The following is a 19,675-nucleotide window of genomic DNA, read 5'->3' as shown; positions in this document are numbered from 1 at the left end:
CTCACTTGGCAACCTCAGGCAAGTATCTTAATCTCTCTGAACCATAGTTCCAGCATCTGTAAAATGAGGGGATTAGACTGGATGAGCTCCATGGTACTGTACAGCTGGAGATTTTCTGACTCTAGAATATAATTAGCACTTGTTATTTTATTCTCCATTGTGTCGCAGTTTATAATGTTACACTGTTAGGGAAAATAAAACCAAGACCGTCAAACGGAACGCCTTAAGCAATCGTACTTTTAAGGAATCCACCAGGTCCTGGACAAGGAAGAGCCTCCTCAGTTCTTTAAGCGTGTTGTTCACATAGAATTGCAGGCAGTCTGTGTACTTCTGAATCTGCTCCTGAGACAGCGTGATCTCAAGCTCCAAGTAGGCCCTGTCAACAAAGGACCCCCACAGAGAACTCCATCAAAGGGAATCCTGAAACAGCGAAGTTTTCCTTTTCCAACCCTGAGGATAACAGCCCGGTCATCCTGAAGGATTCATGCCAGCCAGAAGGCTACAGGGCACCACACACACACACAGCCGGTGCATTGGGGAACACAGGAATCACGGCACTTAGTGGGGCACTCTGGCTGCTTCTGTCTCCCATAGGCAACATTACAGTGTGAGCTGATAATTCAGAGCAACTGGCTGAGAACAGAGAAAAGTCAATCCAAACCAGCTCATTTGCTGAATTCTCTGTATATCTCTGGCCCACCAGGCAATTGTGAAAGTCTTCCTTTCTTCTTGGCTGCATGAAGATGAATTGTCTTTTTAAATAACTGAGATATCTGAAAATCCTAGCTGCCAATTATTATCTGTCATCAAAACTCTAAGATTTCACATTTAAATTCTGGAAAGTACTTTCAGGTTTTATCTAGAGAACTCTGAAAATGCAAGTGAGCTGCACCATATTAAAATGCTTACTGGTTCTAGTAAGAGTGGTATTTTTAGTAGTTGCATTTTCCGTTTGTTCAAATGGTTAATTTGAACTCTTGGGTAGATAAACTCTTCAAGTATATAAAAATCAATCCATCCTCCTGTTTTGGCCATTTCCCCCCTTCCCCAGGCCCATCCTCTCTCTCTCCTTCCCCCACTCTACGATGTTGTCTATTTTTAGGATATTTCTAGAGTTTTTAAAGTGCTCACCTAACTCTGAGGATTGAGAAGAAAAGAGTAAAACAGAATTTGGCTTGAGTTTTAGAGAATTTATGTTTATATGCTTGGCTTTTTAGAAAAAAATAGAAAAACTGATTTGTCTAGATAATATGTTTTGATTCAAAATGTACTGAGTTATATATTCCTTTTGCTGATAAAAACAATTCAGCCAAAGGGGTGTTTTACATTTTAAATGTCTCCTAATGGAAGATAAAGTAGTTGAGCTAATTACAGTTGGACTCTTGGTCCTACAACTGGGTAGTTACAGAAGAAATAAGAGAAGTGAGAGATGAGTTCTCAGTGTAACTTGACAGGCTTGGATCCAAGAACATGGCAGAAACCAGCCTCTCTCAGATGGCTAAGGATAGGGGCTGGGGCAGGGCAGGACTCTAACAATGTGGATACTGGTCACAGGCTAGGGTCACTGAAGTAGGCATAGTGTTCACCCTGGTAAAATGACACTCCACTTCTCCATTCTTCCCACTTTTGGGATGGGAACATGTGTAACCAAGTTATGGCCCAGAAAACCCATTAACTCTGCATTAGAAGAAGGCCAAATACATCCCAAGGGCGAGAAAGAACAGACTGTAACTGTGTTTGACACTGAGGCCAGGAACCAGAGGCTGGGAAGAGAAGTCTGAAACATGGCATTTTCCCTTTTGTCAACAAGGCCCCATAACACAGGAGTCTTTTCCCTCTTTTTAGAACCTGGTGCCCTGACGCCTTGATTCAGCTGACTGGTGAGGGTGAGCCAGGAAGGATTCAGAGGCATCCCCAGTGAATTACTGGGGCTGGCTCAGAAGCCATCATGCAGCAGTATCTACAGGTCTCATTCGGGATGCAGAAATATCCGTCAGTTCCAGGAGGTGAGGACACCTGTAGTGGGGCCTGCACTCTGGGGCCAGCACCAGGTGAGGGGGTGACTCTGACAGTCAGTGCTAAAATACCTGGGGCTTACAAGCTATACTCACAACTAAATTGGGGTGGAGTTGGGGAGCATGCAGCTGGAAGTGCTAACATCTCCCTCTGCCACATTTCATATATCCTCTTAATACACTGCCTTAAAAAAGTCCTCCTCTTCAGTGTTCATTCTAGTTAGACTTCCCTGTATAAAAATATGGAAGAGGGTGCATAAAACTGTTCACGAACCTTGCATCCCTCAGAAGTTTGGCCCTTTGATTTTAAACTTCTGGAAAGAGCAGAGAAATAAAAATCCAAACACTCCAGTCCTGGCCCTGTGCTATTTACTGCCATGTGATTTTGGGTAAGTCACTTTACTTCTTAGAACCTCTGTTTTTCCATCTGTGAATAGGGATTATAATGTTCTGCCTTCTTCAGAGAGTTGGGAGGAATAATTGTTGAAACACTTCAAACTATAAAACATTGTATACATATAATGAATTATGATTATTAGTAGTAATAATATAAAATTAATATTAAATATAATGTTTTCACATTTTACAAATTAACACACAAGAATTTATATTATATAAATTATATAAATTTAAATTAAAGATAAATATTTAATTAGTGGTAATAAAGGGTTACTTTATTACTACTAATAAATCAGTAAGGGTTAGAATAGAGATAAATGAGTTTGTTTTAGAAATTTAACAGAAACATTAGGTATTAAAAGAGAGAGAACATTAAAGGAGACTCTATGAGGCCTGTTAGGTGTCAGAGAAGCACAACCCATAGTGCACAGGAGCTGAAATAGAGGCAGACGAAAGAGCCACATGAGAGGTGGGGCAAGGGCTGGTCTGGTGGGGGCACTCACTTGAAAGGGTGACCCTCGTCGGTTTTCTGCACAGCTTGTAAAACAGACTTGTAGATGCGGAAACTGATGGTGGCTGAGAGCGCAGCAAGGGCCAGGTAGGCCACGACACTCACAACGCTGAACTGGGTCAGGGAGAAGAGTAGCAGCAGGAAGCTCCCAAACACTATCCCCGTCTGCTTGATGTCCCTCCAGTACAGCAGGTCAATAGCTGTAGGGAGGAGACACACATACACACACCAGTTAACACTGGCAGTACCACTGGGGGAGCTGTTGCAGCCCCTTCTGCAAAGCCACAGTTGCTACAGGTTCTCACCAGCTTTTGGATTCCTAAACACAGATGAATAGACACAGCACTATTCCCAGGGCACTTACTGTCATCCCATTTTGCTTTGGAAGAATCTTTTCTATCCCTGAGGTCAATCAGTAAATTCACAGATAAGAATAGGCTGTTGAACCTCCAGTGACAATATCTCTCTGAGTGAATCTCAGTGGGCTACATCTGTACAGTGGCCTTAATTATGTGACTTTGAAACAAGATTGAAAATTCAGAGGACTCTGTGAAGTACCTGTTCTCTTCTTTTGGATGGCATTGATTGTACGCATCTTGATGCCCTGCTTACAATTCAATGTCTCAATGGTGGCCCGTAGATGAGCACATCAGTCGTACACATGGCCCTGCTGCTGACAAGGGGCAGCAACAAGGAAAACAGAGGTTCTGGAGAAGTGGAACCTTCAGAAGCATGGCAGCAGGTCTGGGAGACCCCAGCTAATGCCAAAGGCTTCTGAATAGAGATATGGTCTGCCTCTAAAATGAGCAAAACTGAAGGGTTAGTAGCTTTCTCAAGAATACCTGGAATTTGGATTAAACCATTTTGTAATCATATGATTTGTTCACTTACATTTTTGTGACTTAAAAAATCTGGAATACAAGCTTTAAAATCTACATCACACCTATCATTCAGTTATTTGCCTCTTTCAACTCAGAAACAAAAAATTAAATTCAAAAGAATAAAGCCATAGTGCTTCAAATATGATACAAAATGGAAATATTTTAAATATTCCAGTCACTAGATTATGAAAAAAGCATAGAAGACTTGCTGAAGAATGTACGCAAATTTATTCTTCAATTAGGCAAGTAACAAATGGTTTCTTTCTTTTCAGGCAGAGAAGAGTAATCTTTGGGAAGACATGACACAAGAAACCCCTGGGCCCCTGAGGGTAGATGACAGAAGTGGGAGAAGAAGGGATCTCCACAGAAGCCTTGCTTCCCCCTGGGTGTGAGTGGCTCTGGAGACAACAAATTGAGGTAAGCCTAGGCCTAAGTCTAGACCAGCAGGCCTAAAGGCCCCCATGGGCTAGGAGCCTCTTAGTATTTATTCTGTTAAGTGTAGGGGAGTGGGGAAGGAGAATAAAAAGGAGACTAAAACATCACCATTACCCGCAGTGTTACCTCTTCCACATTTGCTCATTTATTCAGTATTTACTGAGCAAGTACTAAGTGCCATGCTTTGTGCTAAGTGCCAGGTATATCAAAATAAATGAATTGTTTAAAAAAGAAAACATATGTAAATAAATAAATTGTAATCTTCTGTTTTATGATGCCCACAGATTCCCATGGCAGACACATTTAGAAATAAACACATTATAAGACAGCATGATCTGTGCTACGGGGGTACACAGTGCTAGGGATGGTAGGCTTACCCACCCCTGAGATGATGTAAAGGGGCATGGAGACACTGCAAGTAGTTTTCAGGCAAAGAGGAGACAGAATTTGCTATTTTCAAGTGAATCCCCACTTAACAAATTGCATAACACCTGTTAAAAATGATGTGGCCTCTAGAAAAAACCTTCTGAATCTTTGGACCCCTGTTCAAACAGCCCAAGAATGGCAGGCACCAGGTAGGGGCTTCACTAGAAGAAGCTGTGGGCATAGAACATAACTGTTAACTAAGTAACGTTAGTTTGGTGTAGGGTAATTACACAACAGGTCTTTCAATCAACTTGATAAAATTGCTGGAGGTTTCTAATTGGGAAGTTAACAAAAGTTGTATCTTAAAACATCAATGGATGTTGATTCTGGGTACTTTGTGACATGATTCTCTATTTACACAGATTCTGAAATGTTCAAAGCACTTTCAGATATTAGTTCATTTAAACCTCACAATAACTCCATTACACAAGTGTGTAACAGGCAAGGAAGCTAGAAGTTAAGAAACTCGCATACTGACTATTTAATAGGAGAAACAAGATCAAACCCTAAGTTTGATGCTTTTTTCAGAAAACAGTTGCCGGGCTTCCCTGGTGGCGCAGTGGTTGAGAGTCCGCCTGCTGATGCAGGGGACGCGGGTTTGTGCCCCGGTCCGGGAAGATCCCACATGCCGCGGAGCGGCTGGGCCCGTGAGCCATGGCCACTGAGCCTCCGCATCCGGAGCCTGTGCTCCGCAGCAGAAGAGGCCACAACAGTGAGAGGCCCGCGTACCGCAAAACAAAAACAAAAACAAAAAAAAAGCCAGTTGCCTCTCTCATGTTATGTGGTTGAATGTTAACTGTCCCCCAAACTATGCAAAATTAATTTGGGGCAACTTGATTATATTTCAATCTGCTTCCAGAGCTAGATATTTATAGTGATTTTTTTTTGTAAGGGCAATCAAGTCATTATCAATAGTAAACAGTTATTGGTCATCTGTTTATTTAGTAAGCACAGGAATGAAAAGGTCATAACATTTTGTTCCTGCTTTTATGTTAACTTAAGATCTAGATGGGAAGACTGAACATTCTTTTTTTTTTTTAAATGCTGCATCAATGCCAATATACCTTGTGTTGTCAGACGTGGCAAAAGTTGAGTTCAAAGAAGGGACAGTACTGGAATTGATGAAAGAGGTTGTGGGATGGTTTGATAATGTGGCTAACAATTTGTTAAGGAGATGGGGTGGATACAGAGAAATATTATGAAGGATTAGTTGACAAGAATGGTGACTAATTAGCTGTGGGAGGAAGGAGGAACAACTAATTAGGGGTGAAAGCAACATTTCAAAGCTGGGTGACAGAGTGATTAGTATCACTGACAAAAATAGGAAATCTGAGGGAGAACTGGTTTGAGAAAAAGCTAACACTCGTTTTTATACCTCCAGGTTCTGCTGTGATGACATCAAGCAGGGCATCTTGACACAGCCTGGGGCAGAGATGGGACAGGGATCACAAATGAGATGTAACTGACAATTACACACAATACTTATTAATTTTTTAGAGGCTTGGAAATAAAATGATTTCTTTTTATAGGCTTTGTCACAGTAGCCCTGAGTTAAAACGGACAGTAATATCCATGTGATATTCAGATGGATATGTACAGTAGAGAATTGGAAGTACAGGACTGGCATTTAGCTAAGAGGGTTGAATATTTACATTTGGGTGTATTCTGAGTAGAAATGATGATTGAAGCCGTGAAAGTAGAGGAAACCCCCAAGAGAGGAGAAACTAACGGATGCAATAAGGGATGAACCATAGTTAAGGATTCAAAGGATTGAGTAAAGCTGTAAAAGGAGTCCCGTCTGGGTATTAGAAAGGGTCCCACAAGAGTGTTGGTTAGGGCAGTCAAGAAGAAGGAAACTTCCAGAAGAAAGGGGTTGGCAGTAAAGAAGAAGGAAACTTTCAGAAGGGGTAGGCTACAGTGTGGAATGCAGTAGATGCAATGAGGGAAATGAGAAATGAGAAAGGACCACTGGTTTTGAAGACTGGGTAGTCACTCAGAACTGGGGGGAGAGTGGTGTTAGGTGCTGGTGAGGATGGAAGCCCTACTGTAAAGGTTTGGGTCAGTGGTGGGAAGTTCAAAGTAATAAAGAAGATGGTAAAGAAAATGGTAGTTTTGGGAGTAGCAACAAGCAAATCTTAAGGCTGAGCAAACCTGGGAATGTTAGTGAAAAGGGAGGAGTGAAGATCCCCGGAAAGAGAAGATATTTGTTTGAGCAAAGTCTCAGAGAAGGTGGGGAAAGGATGGGATCAGTCACAGCTCTCTCTTTTCAAAGAAGGAAGAAGAATGACAGGGTGGGGAAGGATGGAGGAACATTTTGTCAAAGTATTGGTGTGGCTACAGATATATGTTGAGGTGGATAGGGTATAATATCAAGTGGCTCGGGGTAGATTTATTCAAGTTTTCCCTGGAAAATGAGTCATGAGGTCCCCCTGAGACTGAGGAGAATAGGGGTAGGGCTTGAAGAGATTAGGAGAGGTCCAGACCTGCGTTGTTCAATATAGTAGTGATGAGTCACAGTAGCTACTGAGCACTTGCAATGTGGCTAGTCTCAATTAAAACATATTGCAAGAGTAAAAGTACATGTCAGATTTCAGACTTAGTACAAAAAAGGACATAAAGAAGTATCTCATTAATGCTTTTTATATTGATTTTCTGTTGTTGAAAGGCTAATACTCTAGATATGCTGGATTAAATACAGTGTATTATCAAAAGTAATTCTACCTGTTTCTTTTTACTTATTTTTTAAAATTTATTTATTTATTTATTTTTAGCTGCATTGGGTCTTCGTTGCTGTGCGTGGGCTTCTCTCTAGTTGCGGCGAGCGGGGGTTACTCTTTGTTGTGATGCTTGGGCTGCTTGTTGCGCTGGCTTCTCTTGTTGTGAAGCACAGGCTCTAGGTACACGCGCTTCAGTAGCTGTGGCACGTGGGCTCAGTAGTTGTGCCTCTTGGGCTCTAGAGCACAGGCTCAGTAGTTGTGGCACACGGGCTTAGTTGCTCCGCGGCATGCGGTATCTTCCCGGACCAGGGCTCGAACCCATGTCTCCTGCATTGGCAGGCGGATTCTTAACCACTGCACCACCAGGGAAGCCCTCTTTTTACTTTTTAATGTGACCACTAGAAAATTTTTACTTACATATGTGGTTCACATTATATTTCTATTGGACAGCGCTGATCTAGAAAAATACAGTAGGACTCAAAAAGAAATTAATAAAAGGGCTTCCAGGAAGTAAAGAGGGTTTGGTTAAAGTCAAGGATCTCTGTGGATCCAGTCAACAGGGTTAAAGGTTGAGTGTTCTGATCTGTGGATTGTGGGGCTGGCCCAGATTTGTGAACTGGCATGGTTAGAGGAGTCAAAGATCCAAAAGGACAGAATTGAAATGAACAACCTTGGGCTCAGGCTGGGAATGACAAGAGTGAAGACCTTTGGGAACTAACGCGCTGGGAGAATGGCAAGGGCTGTGTGTGGCCCGAGTGCCGGCAAACAGCCTGAAGCCCTGATGATTCAGTGGGAAGGGTAGGAAGTGATGAAGTGTGATCACAGAAGAGAGTTTCTGTGTTCCCAAGCTGCTGTATAAATGCTGATTTTTCACATTTTAATTTTGCTTAGAGTGATGTAAACTTGTGTAGGAAGCTTTATAGTATCTGGTCCAGAAAAATGGGTATTTGAATAAAGCTTCCTTAGAATCCAAGTGAAAACATAAGTATCTCTATAACTGCAGCAAATTATCACAAGTAGCCTTTGGATACAGCAGTAGATAGCTTGTCTCTTTCAATATCCTCCTAATACAGGAAGGCTAGGTGAGAGTTTAAACAGCTGAGTACACATTCACTAAGCATACTCGCTGGGACAGGTAAATTTCTGTATTGCTTTGCCAATTATAAAAATTAAATTACTTTGCTAAAAACCAAGGAGCAATGCAATGAAATGGGAGATCCGTATGTTCTATCAATCTAATAAATAGACTGGGCTTGCTGAGCTCATCCTTGTCCCCAAACCACATGTGGGAGCACACTCGGCAGCCTGCCTGGGGCTGACTTAGCAGGGTGGACTGGCAAGATTTGGCAGATTTGAAGAATCCTAATCTCAAATGCTGAAATCAGTGCTACTCTCATTTCCATAATCCAGGCAAGAATAGAATAAAATAGAAGAAGTGATCCAAGGTTTGAATTAATACCTAAATGGAAACAGAATTCAATGTCAAATTTCTAGAAAGAAAGCCCTTTGCTGCAGTCTAAAGTTTTTTGGATTGGGACATTATTTTAAATGTATTGAATTAAATGATCCAATAGTGACTCTAGCATTCAGAAAGTATACCAAAAATGTATGAACTGAAAAGACAGTGGTGCAGCTATTCATATTTTATTTATAAGGCAAAATGTGGGTAATATATAAAATGGCAATAAATTATGCACAATTATCTACATTACTGCACCATATTCTTAAATGTATTTATTTATATTTCATCTTGGTCCAAAAAAGATTTCAGGCAGCATTGCACCACTTGCTATGTGACAAATTAATGCTACCTTTTCAAAGGCCAGGTCAGAAAAGAAAATGTGTGAAATTCCTGTTCACAAATGATATCAGCATTTCATCAAAAGAAGTGCTGAAAAATGATATGCTTTGACTTTTATGTTTACTTTTCAGCAAGCCTCCAATAATTTACTACCTTGTGAACAGGATTACAAGGCTAGAAAACCCTCAGTTCTTTACAACTCAGTGTCTAAAGCAGTGATAGAAAAGTCCATTACTCTGATTTTTGTTAGGCAAATAAAGTATCAGTACAAAAAGTTAACAATAATAGTAGTAACTTTTTCTACTTTATTCCCTCATTTTGCCATCAAACTAGAGAAACATAATGGAAATAGATGTAATAAAATACTTTAAACATACACAGAGACCTTCAAAGATGACATCTTCTGGTCAACTAATCCATAAGTTTCATTTGCCATGAAACAGTCTCCTACATAAGGTAAAAATTTAAAAGGTAATCCAGGAGCCCTGAGCCCAGAGAGGAAATTGCTAGAAGACACTTTTGTAGATAAGACTCTTGCAGTGATTCCATTTTCTAGGTCCTTCCTTCACATCTTTTAAATGCAGCCCATCTGACTGTCAAGAGAAAAATGCCAACATTATTTTCTAGATGGTTAAGTAATTCTGTGGATGCTCTGAAAGGGAATATATGTTAAGCCTGGTGCTCTGTGTAGAGTAAAAGAGCACAGCATTTAACCCACACAGATGATCTTCTACTCTAATCAGCTTTGGCAGAACAATGAGAAATGAAGGATTTTATTGCCAAAGCCACGGCTAGCAACAATCTCTGGGACTTTTATTCCATGGGAGACAAAAGCAAACATGTTCTTCTAATGACTACCCTTCAGATTAGACTGATGGCATAAACTACGTTTATACTCATGAAGGATTTACCATTTTCCTGGGTTTAACAGCTGAATGTGATTCCTGTTTGCTAGTTCTAACTACTAGGACCATATTCCATGCTGTGAAATTAACACAATGATGCTTAAGCCATTATCACCTTGGTAGAGTAGGCCTGGCCAGGAAATGAACCAATAGGGCCCAGTATTTAAGAATGGGTGGTCAGCCTCTCCTGCTAAACCTCCAGCAAATAGGCTCGTTTAGGATTAAAGGAAGACACGGCCATATGGAGAGAAAGACAGGCTTTGGGCACATGGTAGTTGAGGGAAGCACATAGAAAGATTTTCAAGGTATTGAATAATGAATGTCTTTGTGTGCTTTTTCTTTCTTCAATAAGCTTTCTGACTGGATCAAAATACAAAACTGTTCATTGGTTGGTTTGTATGTCATAATTAGCCACAAAATCTTAAGTCTGGGCCATACCTTCTTAAAATCCATCATTGTATTGGAACAGAAGGTAGACTGCTGTTGGTTCTCTCGTTTTTAAAGAATATATTTTAAAATTTTGACAAAGACCATAATGGCTAAAATATTTCTTGAACTAAAAAGATATATAAGACGAGGAAAAGGAATGATCTCTCACGGTAACTTCGTTCTGTTCAATAAAATATTATGTCCTTCCTGACCCTTATTACCACTAGATTTGATCTGCAGTTTGGTGAAATGATTCTGAAGGCAGGAGATAAAATATGACTACATGTGAAGTATGCCCATTGTGAAATGGGTGTAACTGCAATAAATTCTTATTACATTTGTACTTCTTTTAAATTTTTGTCTGTTTTTTTTTAAACTTCTTTATTGGAGTATAATTGCTTCACAATGTTGTGTTAGTTTCTGCTGTATAACAAAGGGAATGTATCAGCTGTATGTGTACATATATCCCCATTTCCCCTCCTTCTTGCTCTCCCTCCCACCCTCCTTATCCCACCCCTCTAGGTGGTCACAAAGCACCGAGCTGATCTCCCTGTGCTATGCAGCTGCTTACCACTAGCTGTCTATTTTATATTTGGTAGCGTATATATATCAGTGCTACTCTCTCACTTCATCCCAGCTTACCCTTCCCCCTCCCCGTGTCCTCAAGTCCATTCTCTACTTTTCATTTGTTCAACATTAACACCAGTTTGGGCAAAGAACTTGTACGTAATGCTTGAATTATTTCCCCCCTTTGGCAACACAAGAAATAAGGAAGAATTTAAGGATTTTATCTTGTGAAATGGTAAGATAATTGCTCAGATTTAAGTTTATAGCTCAAACATACTTGGGGGAAATAGTATTCTATACTTCTAAGTTCTAAAACTCCTAACAATTTTATTTTCTTATTTGAAATATATGCTATAAATTTAGAATACAATTATAACGATCAAGGTTTTAATGTAGTTAGTATTATCTATCACATAGGCAGAAGACTGCTTTTAAAGAATTATTAATGTCAAATTCTTAGCTTTCAAATTGTGAGCTTAATTATAAGGTAGTCATGTTTCTTTTAATGGCTGTGTGTACTTTCATAAGAACTGAAAAGGTGACAATATGTAAATATTAATACATGGTCAAATATGCACACCACTTAGGACATCAGGTTGAGAAGGATGGGAAATTTGGTGGTGATGTAAATTTAATTAGCTTTCATTAGATTTTAGAATTCTATTTTAAGTGAACTTAAAATAGATCAATTCACAGATTCTGTTCCTGAATTTATTAATTATTCTAAAGAGGAAAAACAATTGAGTAAAGAATATAATTGCAAATACTATAAGAAGAAAGTGGGAGGGAAAGCATCATTTTAAAAATGATGAAGAAGGAAGGGCCTGCAGAAGACAGAAGATTTCATCCACAACCCCTATTGATGTATGGTAATCATAATTAACGCTTTCGTGATGGCGTATCAGGAATATTATTGTTTTTAATGAAAGAAATATTAGTTCATGGAACTATGAAAAAAACCATAGATTTGAAGATGTGGATTTAGCATGGCATTTCTGTCGATCTTTCTCATCCATGGTGGCTCTTCCTTTAAAAAAAAAAAAAAAAGGGCTTCCCTGGTGGCGCAGTGGTTGAGAGTCCGCCTGCCGATGCAGGGGACGTGGGTTCGTGCCCCGCCACGTGCTGCGGAGCGGCTGGGCCTGAGGGCCGTGGCCGCTGGGCCTGCGCGTCCAGAGCCTGTGCTCCACAGTGGGAGAGGCCACAGTGGTGAGAGGCCCACGTACCCAAAAAAAAAAAAAAAAAAAAAAAAAAAACACTTCAGAGAGTCCATCTGTACAGTCTAAAACCACAACATGTAATAAAAAATGATTCTAACCTATTGATATTTATCATAGTCTTTTTCTTAATTTTAGTAAGGAATAGCTCGTAATGTAAAGATATATATTTGAAGTTCAGCAATTCTTTCATGTCAGTTTCTCCCATTAAATTATTTTAAATACTTTTTGAGATAGGTACAATCTTGTTTAATAAAAGCTGTTTTTGTTCCCTACCTAGTTCTACAGATTCATTTTATATGGTATACAGATATTGGAAGATATTCAGCAAATACTAACATTAATTAACTCTAGGTGGTAGGACTTTGGGTGATTTGTGGCTTTCATTTGAAACTCTTTGTAGACATGGAAATTTTCATAATGTGCATGTATTATTTTTAGAAAACCAATAAGGCCATTAGTCTACCCCCAAATTTTGAAATATTCTCTTATAAAGATTTTCTTGGAAATGATAATACATTATGAAAAAGGAGAATTTTATTTTTCAATGGAGTAATACCTATGTACGTTTGGTATATTACCTGTACAATGAGAGTTTTGTTTCATTAAAAAAAAAATCCCTAGATCCTCAGCTAAGCCAGTTTTCCCATCAGACCTCATTACAATCTGCAGAGAGGGAGTTTGTAAATGAAATTATTTATGCTGTAATGTTTGCACAAGTATTCTAATAATACTGAATCCAAGTAAAATGCTGTTTTTGATAAAAGGTGGGATTGGTCTGCCTTTAGTTCTGTGTGATAAACTGTCTTTATTAAGTGCCATTTTCAAAATACAAGCATTTCTTTCAATTCCTGTGGCTAAAACAGACATTTCTTCTGTGTATTTGGGGAGGCTTGGCCATTTTGAACTAGCACCTTTGAGAACAGACTACCCTCAAGAGTGTTTCCACAGAGAACTGTAGGCCAGCATAAAATTTTCAAAATATTTTATTTTCTAACAAAATCAGAAGCATGTAAGATTATATTCCTGGAAAGTGTTTCACCCTTCACTATTTTACAGGCAGGGGAACCTGTAAGTACAAAATGCTGCCACGTGCAGTAAAGTGGGAGCTGACCACTAGCCTCAGCCCCCCCACATTGCCAAGTGTCCTGCCCGTGAACTTGTCATGTACAGCGATACCTGGAAAACAGCAATCTTTGGAGCACAAGTGAAATGATATGCATAAGTGGTTCTAGTCAAACTTTGTTCCCCTGCCTTAGTACCATTTGGATTCAGGTAGTATAGTAAAGTGGTTAAAAGTGTAGGTTTGGGGATCAGACTGCTCTGCGTTTGGGACCCACCTAAGTCTTAGGGCAAATTACTGGCCATCTCAGCCTTAAAATCCTCAGTTTCGTCCTCTATAAAATGAGAGTAACACAATAATCTCAGGAAGATATGAGATTAAGATATGTAACAAGAGTTTAGGACAATGACCAACACATGGATAATACTGATGGAGATTTTTTTTTTTTTTTGCGGTACGCGGGCCTCTCACTGTTGTGGCCTCTCCCGTTGCGGAGCACAGGCTCCGGACACGCAGGCTCAGCGGCCATGGCTCACGGGCCCAGCCGCTCCGTGGAGTGTGGGATCTTCCCGGACCGGGGCACGAACCCGTGTCCCCTGCATCGGCAGGCGGACTCTCAACCACTGCGCCACCAGGGAAGCCCTGATGGAGAATTTTTAATGATGAGTTGATGATAGGGATGATGACAACAATGGCATAAATTGGTCAAGATCACTGCCTCAACTGCTCAATTTTGCTTTGTCTTTAAAGAGGTAACCTGTGTGAAAATATCTTTGAAGGTGAAAGGAGAGTTCACTTTCTGTAACTCAGCATTAGTGAAAGAAGTAGTGAGCGTTGAGATAGGAAGAGTTCTGGATTCACGGCCAGAGTCACCTTTTCATTACTCAACTTGCCACTTATCGAAAAACTCTGGGCAAGTCACTTAACCTCTTTGAGCCTCGTGTTGTTCAAGAGTAAACTGAAAAGCTCAAATGAGAAGATGTTTGGCAAAATGAAAACTATGTAAATGTGATGGGTTATTAACACCCCCCATTACCTAGATAATTCACATTTTTAGAAAAACCATTGAGGAAGAAGCCATCTACTTCGGAGGCAGATGGTAAAACAGCAAGAATCAAGGGGCTCTGGGGTCAGACAGCCCTAGGCTTGAATCCAGCCTCTGGCATCACCAGCTGTGTGCCTTGGCAGAAGCCTCAGTTCATCACCTGTAAAATGGGATAATAAAACAACTCACACATCATAGGATTCACGAAGATTAAATGCAATGATGCGAGTAAATCACTCAGTAAAAGTGCCCAATAAATGTTAATATTTAATAATAATAATACTTAGTAATCTGAAGATTGCCATGTTTTATTAGGTTATTGTCTTATTTCATCTTCACTGAGTAGATTGGGCTTTGGTTTATTAACCAATTGGGTATGAGTATCATTTTTTTAAACTGGGAACAGAATGTGTGTAATGTAGTATAATGTGGAATTTAGTCTCTCTTTAAACATTCTTCTCTACAGCTAAAATCATATATATTAGTAAAATAAATATAAGGTTCCTTTTGCATGTATACTACAGTTTTTAGGACGCATTGTATTAGTTTCAGTACAGTCTTCATGACATATCCAATGGGCTGCAAATTTCTCCATGGAACTGTTTAACATGGAGGAAACAGAAACTCACTTTTATTCCCTTTTCCAAGCAAAACTTTCACTTCTTAATACCTTCAGAGGACATTATCAACAATGTTAATACTTACTTCTTTTAACTGCATTCACAGCTGCTCCTTGATCACACCCATTTCATCATTTGTATACTAGACCTTGCTCTGCTAGTCTATGGATTGGGCTAAGAATTATTACACATGAGTGGCTTCAACCCTGATTATGTATTACATTCACTTGAGGAGCTTTTGAAAAATACTGATGCTTGGCTCAACTGAATCAGAACCTCTAGGGGTAGGGCCCAGGCATCCTCCATGGTTTTTAACGCTTCCCACGTGATACTAACATACAGCCAGTGTTAAGAACAACTGTTTTTGATAATGAGGGAACTAAAATGAAGATACACTGAAAATGCTAAACAAGAATCTTACTGTAGATTTTAGTTTAGGTGAAAGTTCTCCTAGTAGGGAGAAACAGGAATAATTTACTTATTATTTCTCTTTCATGCCTATAAACCCACCCACCCAGTTATTAGTTAATTTTCAGGATAATGGCTTTGTTCTATTTGACAAAAGGAAATCAATGGTACTGAACACTATCAAAGGTCACAGAGTAGGAAAGACCCTCAATGATCCTGAATCAATCTTCGTAAGCAGCTGTATAGTGGAAATGAAAACGATTGTCTTCAATGGACAAATTATGGCATTTTGTGTTATTTTCTGATTATAAATGTCCACATTTTTTAACCTCCCCCCCAATGAGAATGTCAACTGAGGCAAAACACATAGGACTGTGATGAAATAGTGTCTTACATCTTATACAAATAAGGCAGAAAATCTGCCACTTTTGGTACTTACTTTTGGTAAGAATAGAGGAAATCCATAAGCATAGTCTAAAAACCAAGTTTGTTATGTCCAACTAAACTTGGTATTCTTTCAAGCCATAGATGTATGCTGAGTGTGTATACGGAATAAACTGGCTGAGTCTAAACACATAACAAGAATGAAATGTTACCAAGAATTTTCACAGCTGCCTCCTGTATAAAACATATGCTAGTTCATGTAGTTGACATCATTCTCTAAAATTATGCCCCCTGAATGGCCATACATTTCTTATTTCCTGGCATTTAAATTTATTAGGTTCATTTATTTACTTTTGACAGCTGTATTTCCAATAGGCCCACATAATTTGAACTAGACTATTGTATTTTATGTCTTAGCCGCCCAACCAACAAATAAGAGACAGAGAAAATATGTTCTTAATTCTGAGGTTCATGTTTACTTTTTCTCTGCTTAAAAGATTTACCAAAGAAAAACTCCTTGGGGCATTAAAGATTAGAAGACATCCCATTCTTTCTATGATATAACATTACAAGAGGAAGATGCCAGGTTTAAAAAAAAAAAATCAGCTCCTGCTCCAGTGTATTCTTGGCCCCCTGAGGGATGCTGCAACCCTGCAGGTTAAGTCAAACGCACCTTCTTCAGAACCATATTTGTTAAATATTAAAAGACACTTCATATTACAAACATCCAAGTTTACAACACATAATTCTTTCAAAGTCTCTCTTTCTCCTAGTAATCTCATACTGAGCAAGATGAAGCAGAGAATTTTAATGTAACAAAGGAGAGATGGAGATGTGTGAAGTATGAGGCTGAATAAAAATGGCTGAAAAGCAATCCAAGCAAGGCTGGAGGGTGGCCACACCCAGTGCTAATATGGACTGTTTCAAAATCTGTTATACCAGAGGGCAACTGGCACTGTTTTTTAATTTCCCTCCATTTGTTCCACATATACCCATTATTAATAAACAGTAGTTACAGGTTACCCCAATGAAAGACAAAAAAAACCTGAAATATTTCAAAGTGAATCATCCTAATATGTGTCTACGCCATCATATTTTCAGGATTTCCAGAGCTATTCTGCATTTCCAGTTTCCTTTGTGTGACCACAAATAATAAGCCTAAAATGGGTGTGTCCCTCTTAAAAGGATGCACTACAGCCTTCTCAGCTAATGGTTCTACCAGGAGATTTCAACCTTTAGGCATAAATTAAATGCACTGGGATGCACGGGACAATAAGAAAGCATTTTAACTCCGGGAATAAGAAGAGATTAAACAAGTACTGAACGATTAAAGGATCCCAAAAGAGCTCCAGGAGGAGGCAAAAGATGCCATTATTTAAAATACTAGCGTAACAACAAGAAAACAAAGGGGTGGGGGTGGGGGATATTTTTAAAAAGACAGGACAAGGGGAAAACCCCACAAAAATCAAACACCATCCACTTTGATTTTTGACAGAACAAGTTTACTCCCCCCATCAGAAAGCTCTTGGGTATAAAGCATGCATAGGTCCCACAGGTGAAATGATGCACAATGGCCGAGTCTGGGTCCCGGCGTTCCCGTGCGCCGCAGGCATGCACAACTGAAATAAAGAGAATACCCTGACTTTTCCAGTTGCTCCAAACACAGTCCATCTTCGTGGAATCGGCGGTGGCCTGCATCGTGCGCGCTTTAGGGGCTCGCCGTTGCTGTCTTCGGGGGCGCTGAGCGAGCACTGAGGCGTCGGTGCCCCGGCTGCAGCGCTGCTCGCGGTGGCCGCGGCTGCAGACAGACTGAAGCTGAACCAGCCGGCGTGCGCCGCGAGGGGCGGGCGCGTCGCGGGCACCGCAGTCTCCGAGGCAGCGAATCAGCGCGGCGCGGTGCCGGGTCGGCCTGCGCGCTCGGGGATGCGGGCGCCGCTAGAGGCGAGAGCATAGGCTCGCTGCCCGAGAGATGGTGAAGCCGGTTCTTACCCGGAAGGCACAAAAGCTGACCGGGGGGTGGGAAGTTTGGGAGAAAGAGGAGAAAGGGCCAAGGGTAGGGATGAGAGTACAACACTTGGGCAGTTTCTGGGACTTCCTGCCCGGCATGGCATGGTGCTTTTTCTAGAAATGTCTTAGAAACCCATGAAACTTGTTGGATAAGACATAGTTGATGGCAGTACAAATCTCAGGCTTTCAGCATCATGTCCCCTAATTGCCGCAGCGCTCACTCATCTTCCCCCCTCCACCCGCCCCCAATTCTTTACATTGTGGTCACACTTTAATTGCTTGACATCTTCCAAACAACTGACAGATTCTTTCCCTCTTTTGGAATAGGCCACGGCTATCCAAAACCTTCCTTGGCAAGCCGCAATCACTGCAAAGAAACCCTGAGGGCTTGTGTCCTCTCTTGTTAACCCCTCTTCTCCAGCTCTGTTTGTGGGTTGAATGAATAAATAATATCAGAATGTGGTGCGCCAGCAGGCTCCAGATCAAAGCCTTTAGACTCTGACACACGGAGTTATTAGCCACTGCAGTGACCCTCCAAGAGTGGTCAGTTGTGGGGACATCCAAACAGAACTCAGGGAAGCAAAGGGCATTCTTCCTCAACATCATATTTGAGATTGAGTGCTGGGGGGTGATGGGCATGGGTGGTGTGTATAATTTGCGAGATAAAGTTGGTTTCCAAGCCTTGTGTGTCAAGGGCTTCAGGTGTCCCCAGTTACAATGCAAATGTTAATGGGAGGAGCAGAAAAATAGGTAGTAAGCTACTATTCAAATCTTAGCATGAAATACTTTATCGGATTATATTCCAAGGCAGTTGAGAGAATGGACAGGGGATAGGTATGTTTTGATGAGGAAAAGGTAGAAATAGCACAGAGAAAGGACTGGAATATAGGCATTTTCTAGGGAAAGAAAGTCCTGGTGGAGGGGACCCTTGAGGAGACAAGACATAGCATGAGGACAAAGGATGCAAAGGGGTATATAGAAGGAAGAGTTCCCACTTCATTTGTTGTAGCATGGCCTTATCTGTTACACAGAATTTCTCTCTCCCTCATGGAGAAGTGGAGCCTCCACAATTCCTCTGCAGTTTACAGAGCCATTCCTTCCCATACCCAAATCTACATCTGTACATCCTGTGCCAGCAAGAGCCTAATGACAGTAATCTCAAGGTTATGCTTGTGGACATGATTTATCTTTCATTTTATGAACGATATACACTTTAAAATATGATCTTTATGATCATGCGTGTTCTTTCTAGAATAAAAGCCTCCAGAGAAACCAGCTAAGCCTCTGCATATCTTTGTAAAACATGTGAAATTATTCTTAAGGAAGCTTAATAAAGAATGATTTCAGAAGGATGATTTGGCACTTTTGAGCATTTGAAGTCTCCTAAAAGAGTGGGCTTGTCGGAGCTCCCATGGGGCTGATGGGAAGGAAGAACAGTGACCACATTATTACACAGCACTTTTCAAACTGACCTGCTCTAGAGGTGCTAGTGACTTTTGTTATATTTATATTCCCTCCCCCCTCCTCCCTCTCCCTCCCCCCGCCTCCCAATTTTTTCATCATCATGGTCATGTTTGGGAATTAAATCAGCAAAATGATGAAATGACTGGTATGTGATGATGAATTCTCACTGCATGATGTAGGGCTGGGACAAACTGCAAATAGGTGGGGGACAAGACTCAGGAGAGAGGAAGAGCTGCCAGGTGGGCTGTTCCTGTCCTGGCCACTTTTCAGTTGGAATCCTTTGGAACCTTGGCCACTAGGAGGCACTGACAGTCCAATGATAGCCACAGACATCAGCCTCAGTACAGAAGGTGTCCCAGGTATTTTCTTTTTTTTTTTTTTTAA

General features: G+C 40.6%; 1 protein-coding gene across 1 annotated transcript in view; it reads right to left on the bottom strand.

The window, feature by feature from the left end:
• The window catches only part of RTN1 (reticulon 1), a 234,976-nt gene that overhangs the window by 12,744 nt on the left and 202,557 nt on the right, over nucleotides 1-19,675 (bottom strand). Inside the window, exons 4-5 of the mRNA XM_024731478.1 lie at nucleotides 2,918-3,125; nucleotides 238-376 (exon numbers count right to left, since the gene is read on the bottom strand). Of these exons, the coding sequence (XP_024587246.1) occupies nucleotides 238-376; nucleotides 2,918-3,125 (347 nt within the window). The remainder of the gene's footprint in view (nucleotides 1-237; nucleotides 377-2,917; nucleotides 3,126-19,675) is intronic.

Source organism: Neophocaena asiaeorientalis, unplaced genomic scaffold (assembly GCF_003031525.2).
Source record: "Neophocaena asiaeorientalis asiaeorientalis breed wild unplaced genomic scaffold, Neophocaena_asiaeorientalis_V1.1 scaffold603, whole genome shotgun sequence".
Classification (NCBI taxonomy): Eukaryota; Metazoa; Chordata; class Mammalia; order Artiodactyla; family Phocoenidae; genus Neophocaena; species Neophocaena asiaeorientalis.
Note: the sequence above shows the minus strand (reverse complement) of the source record. Positions and strands in the feature narration are given on the sequence as shown.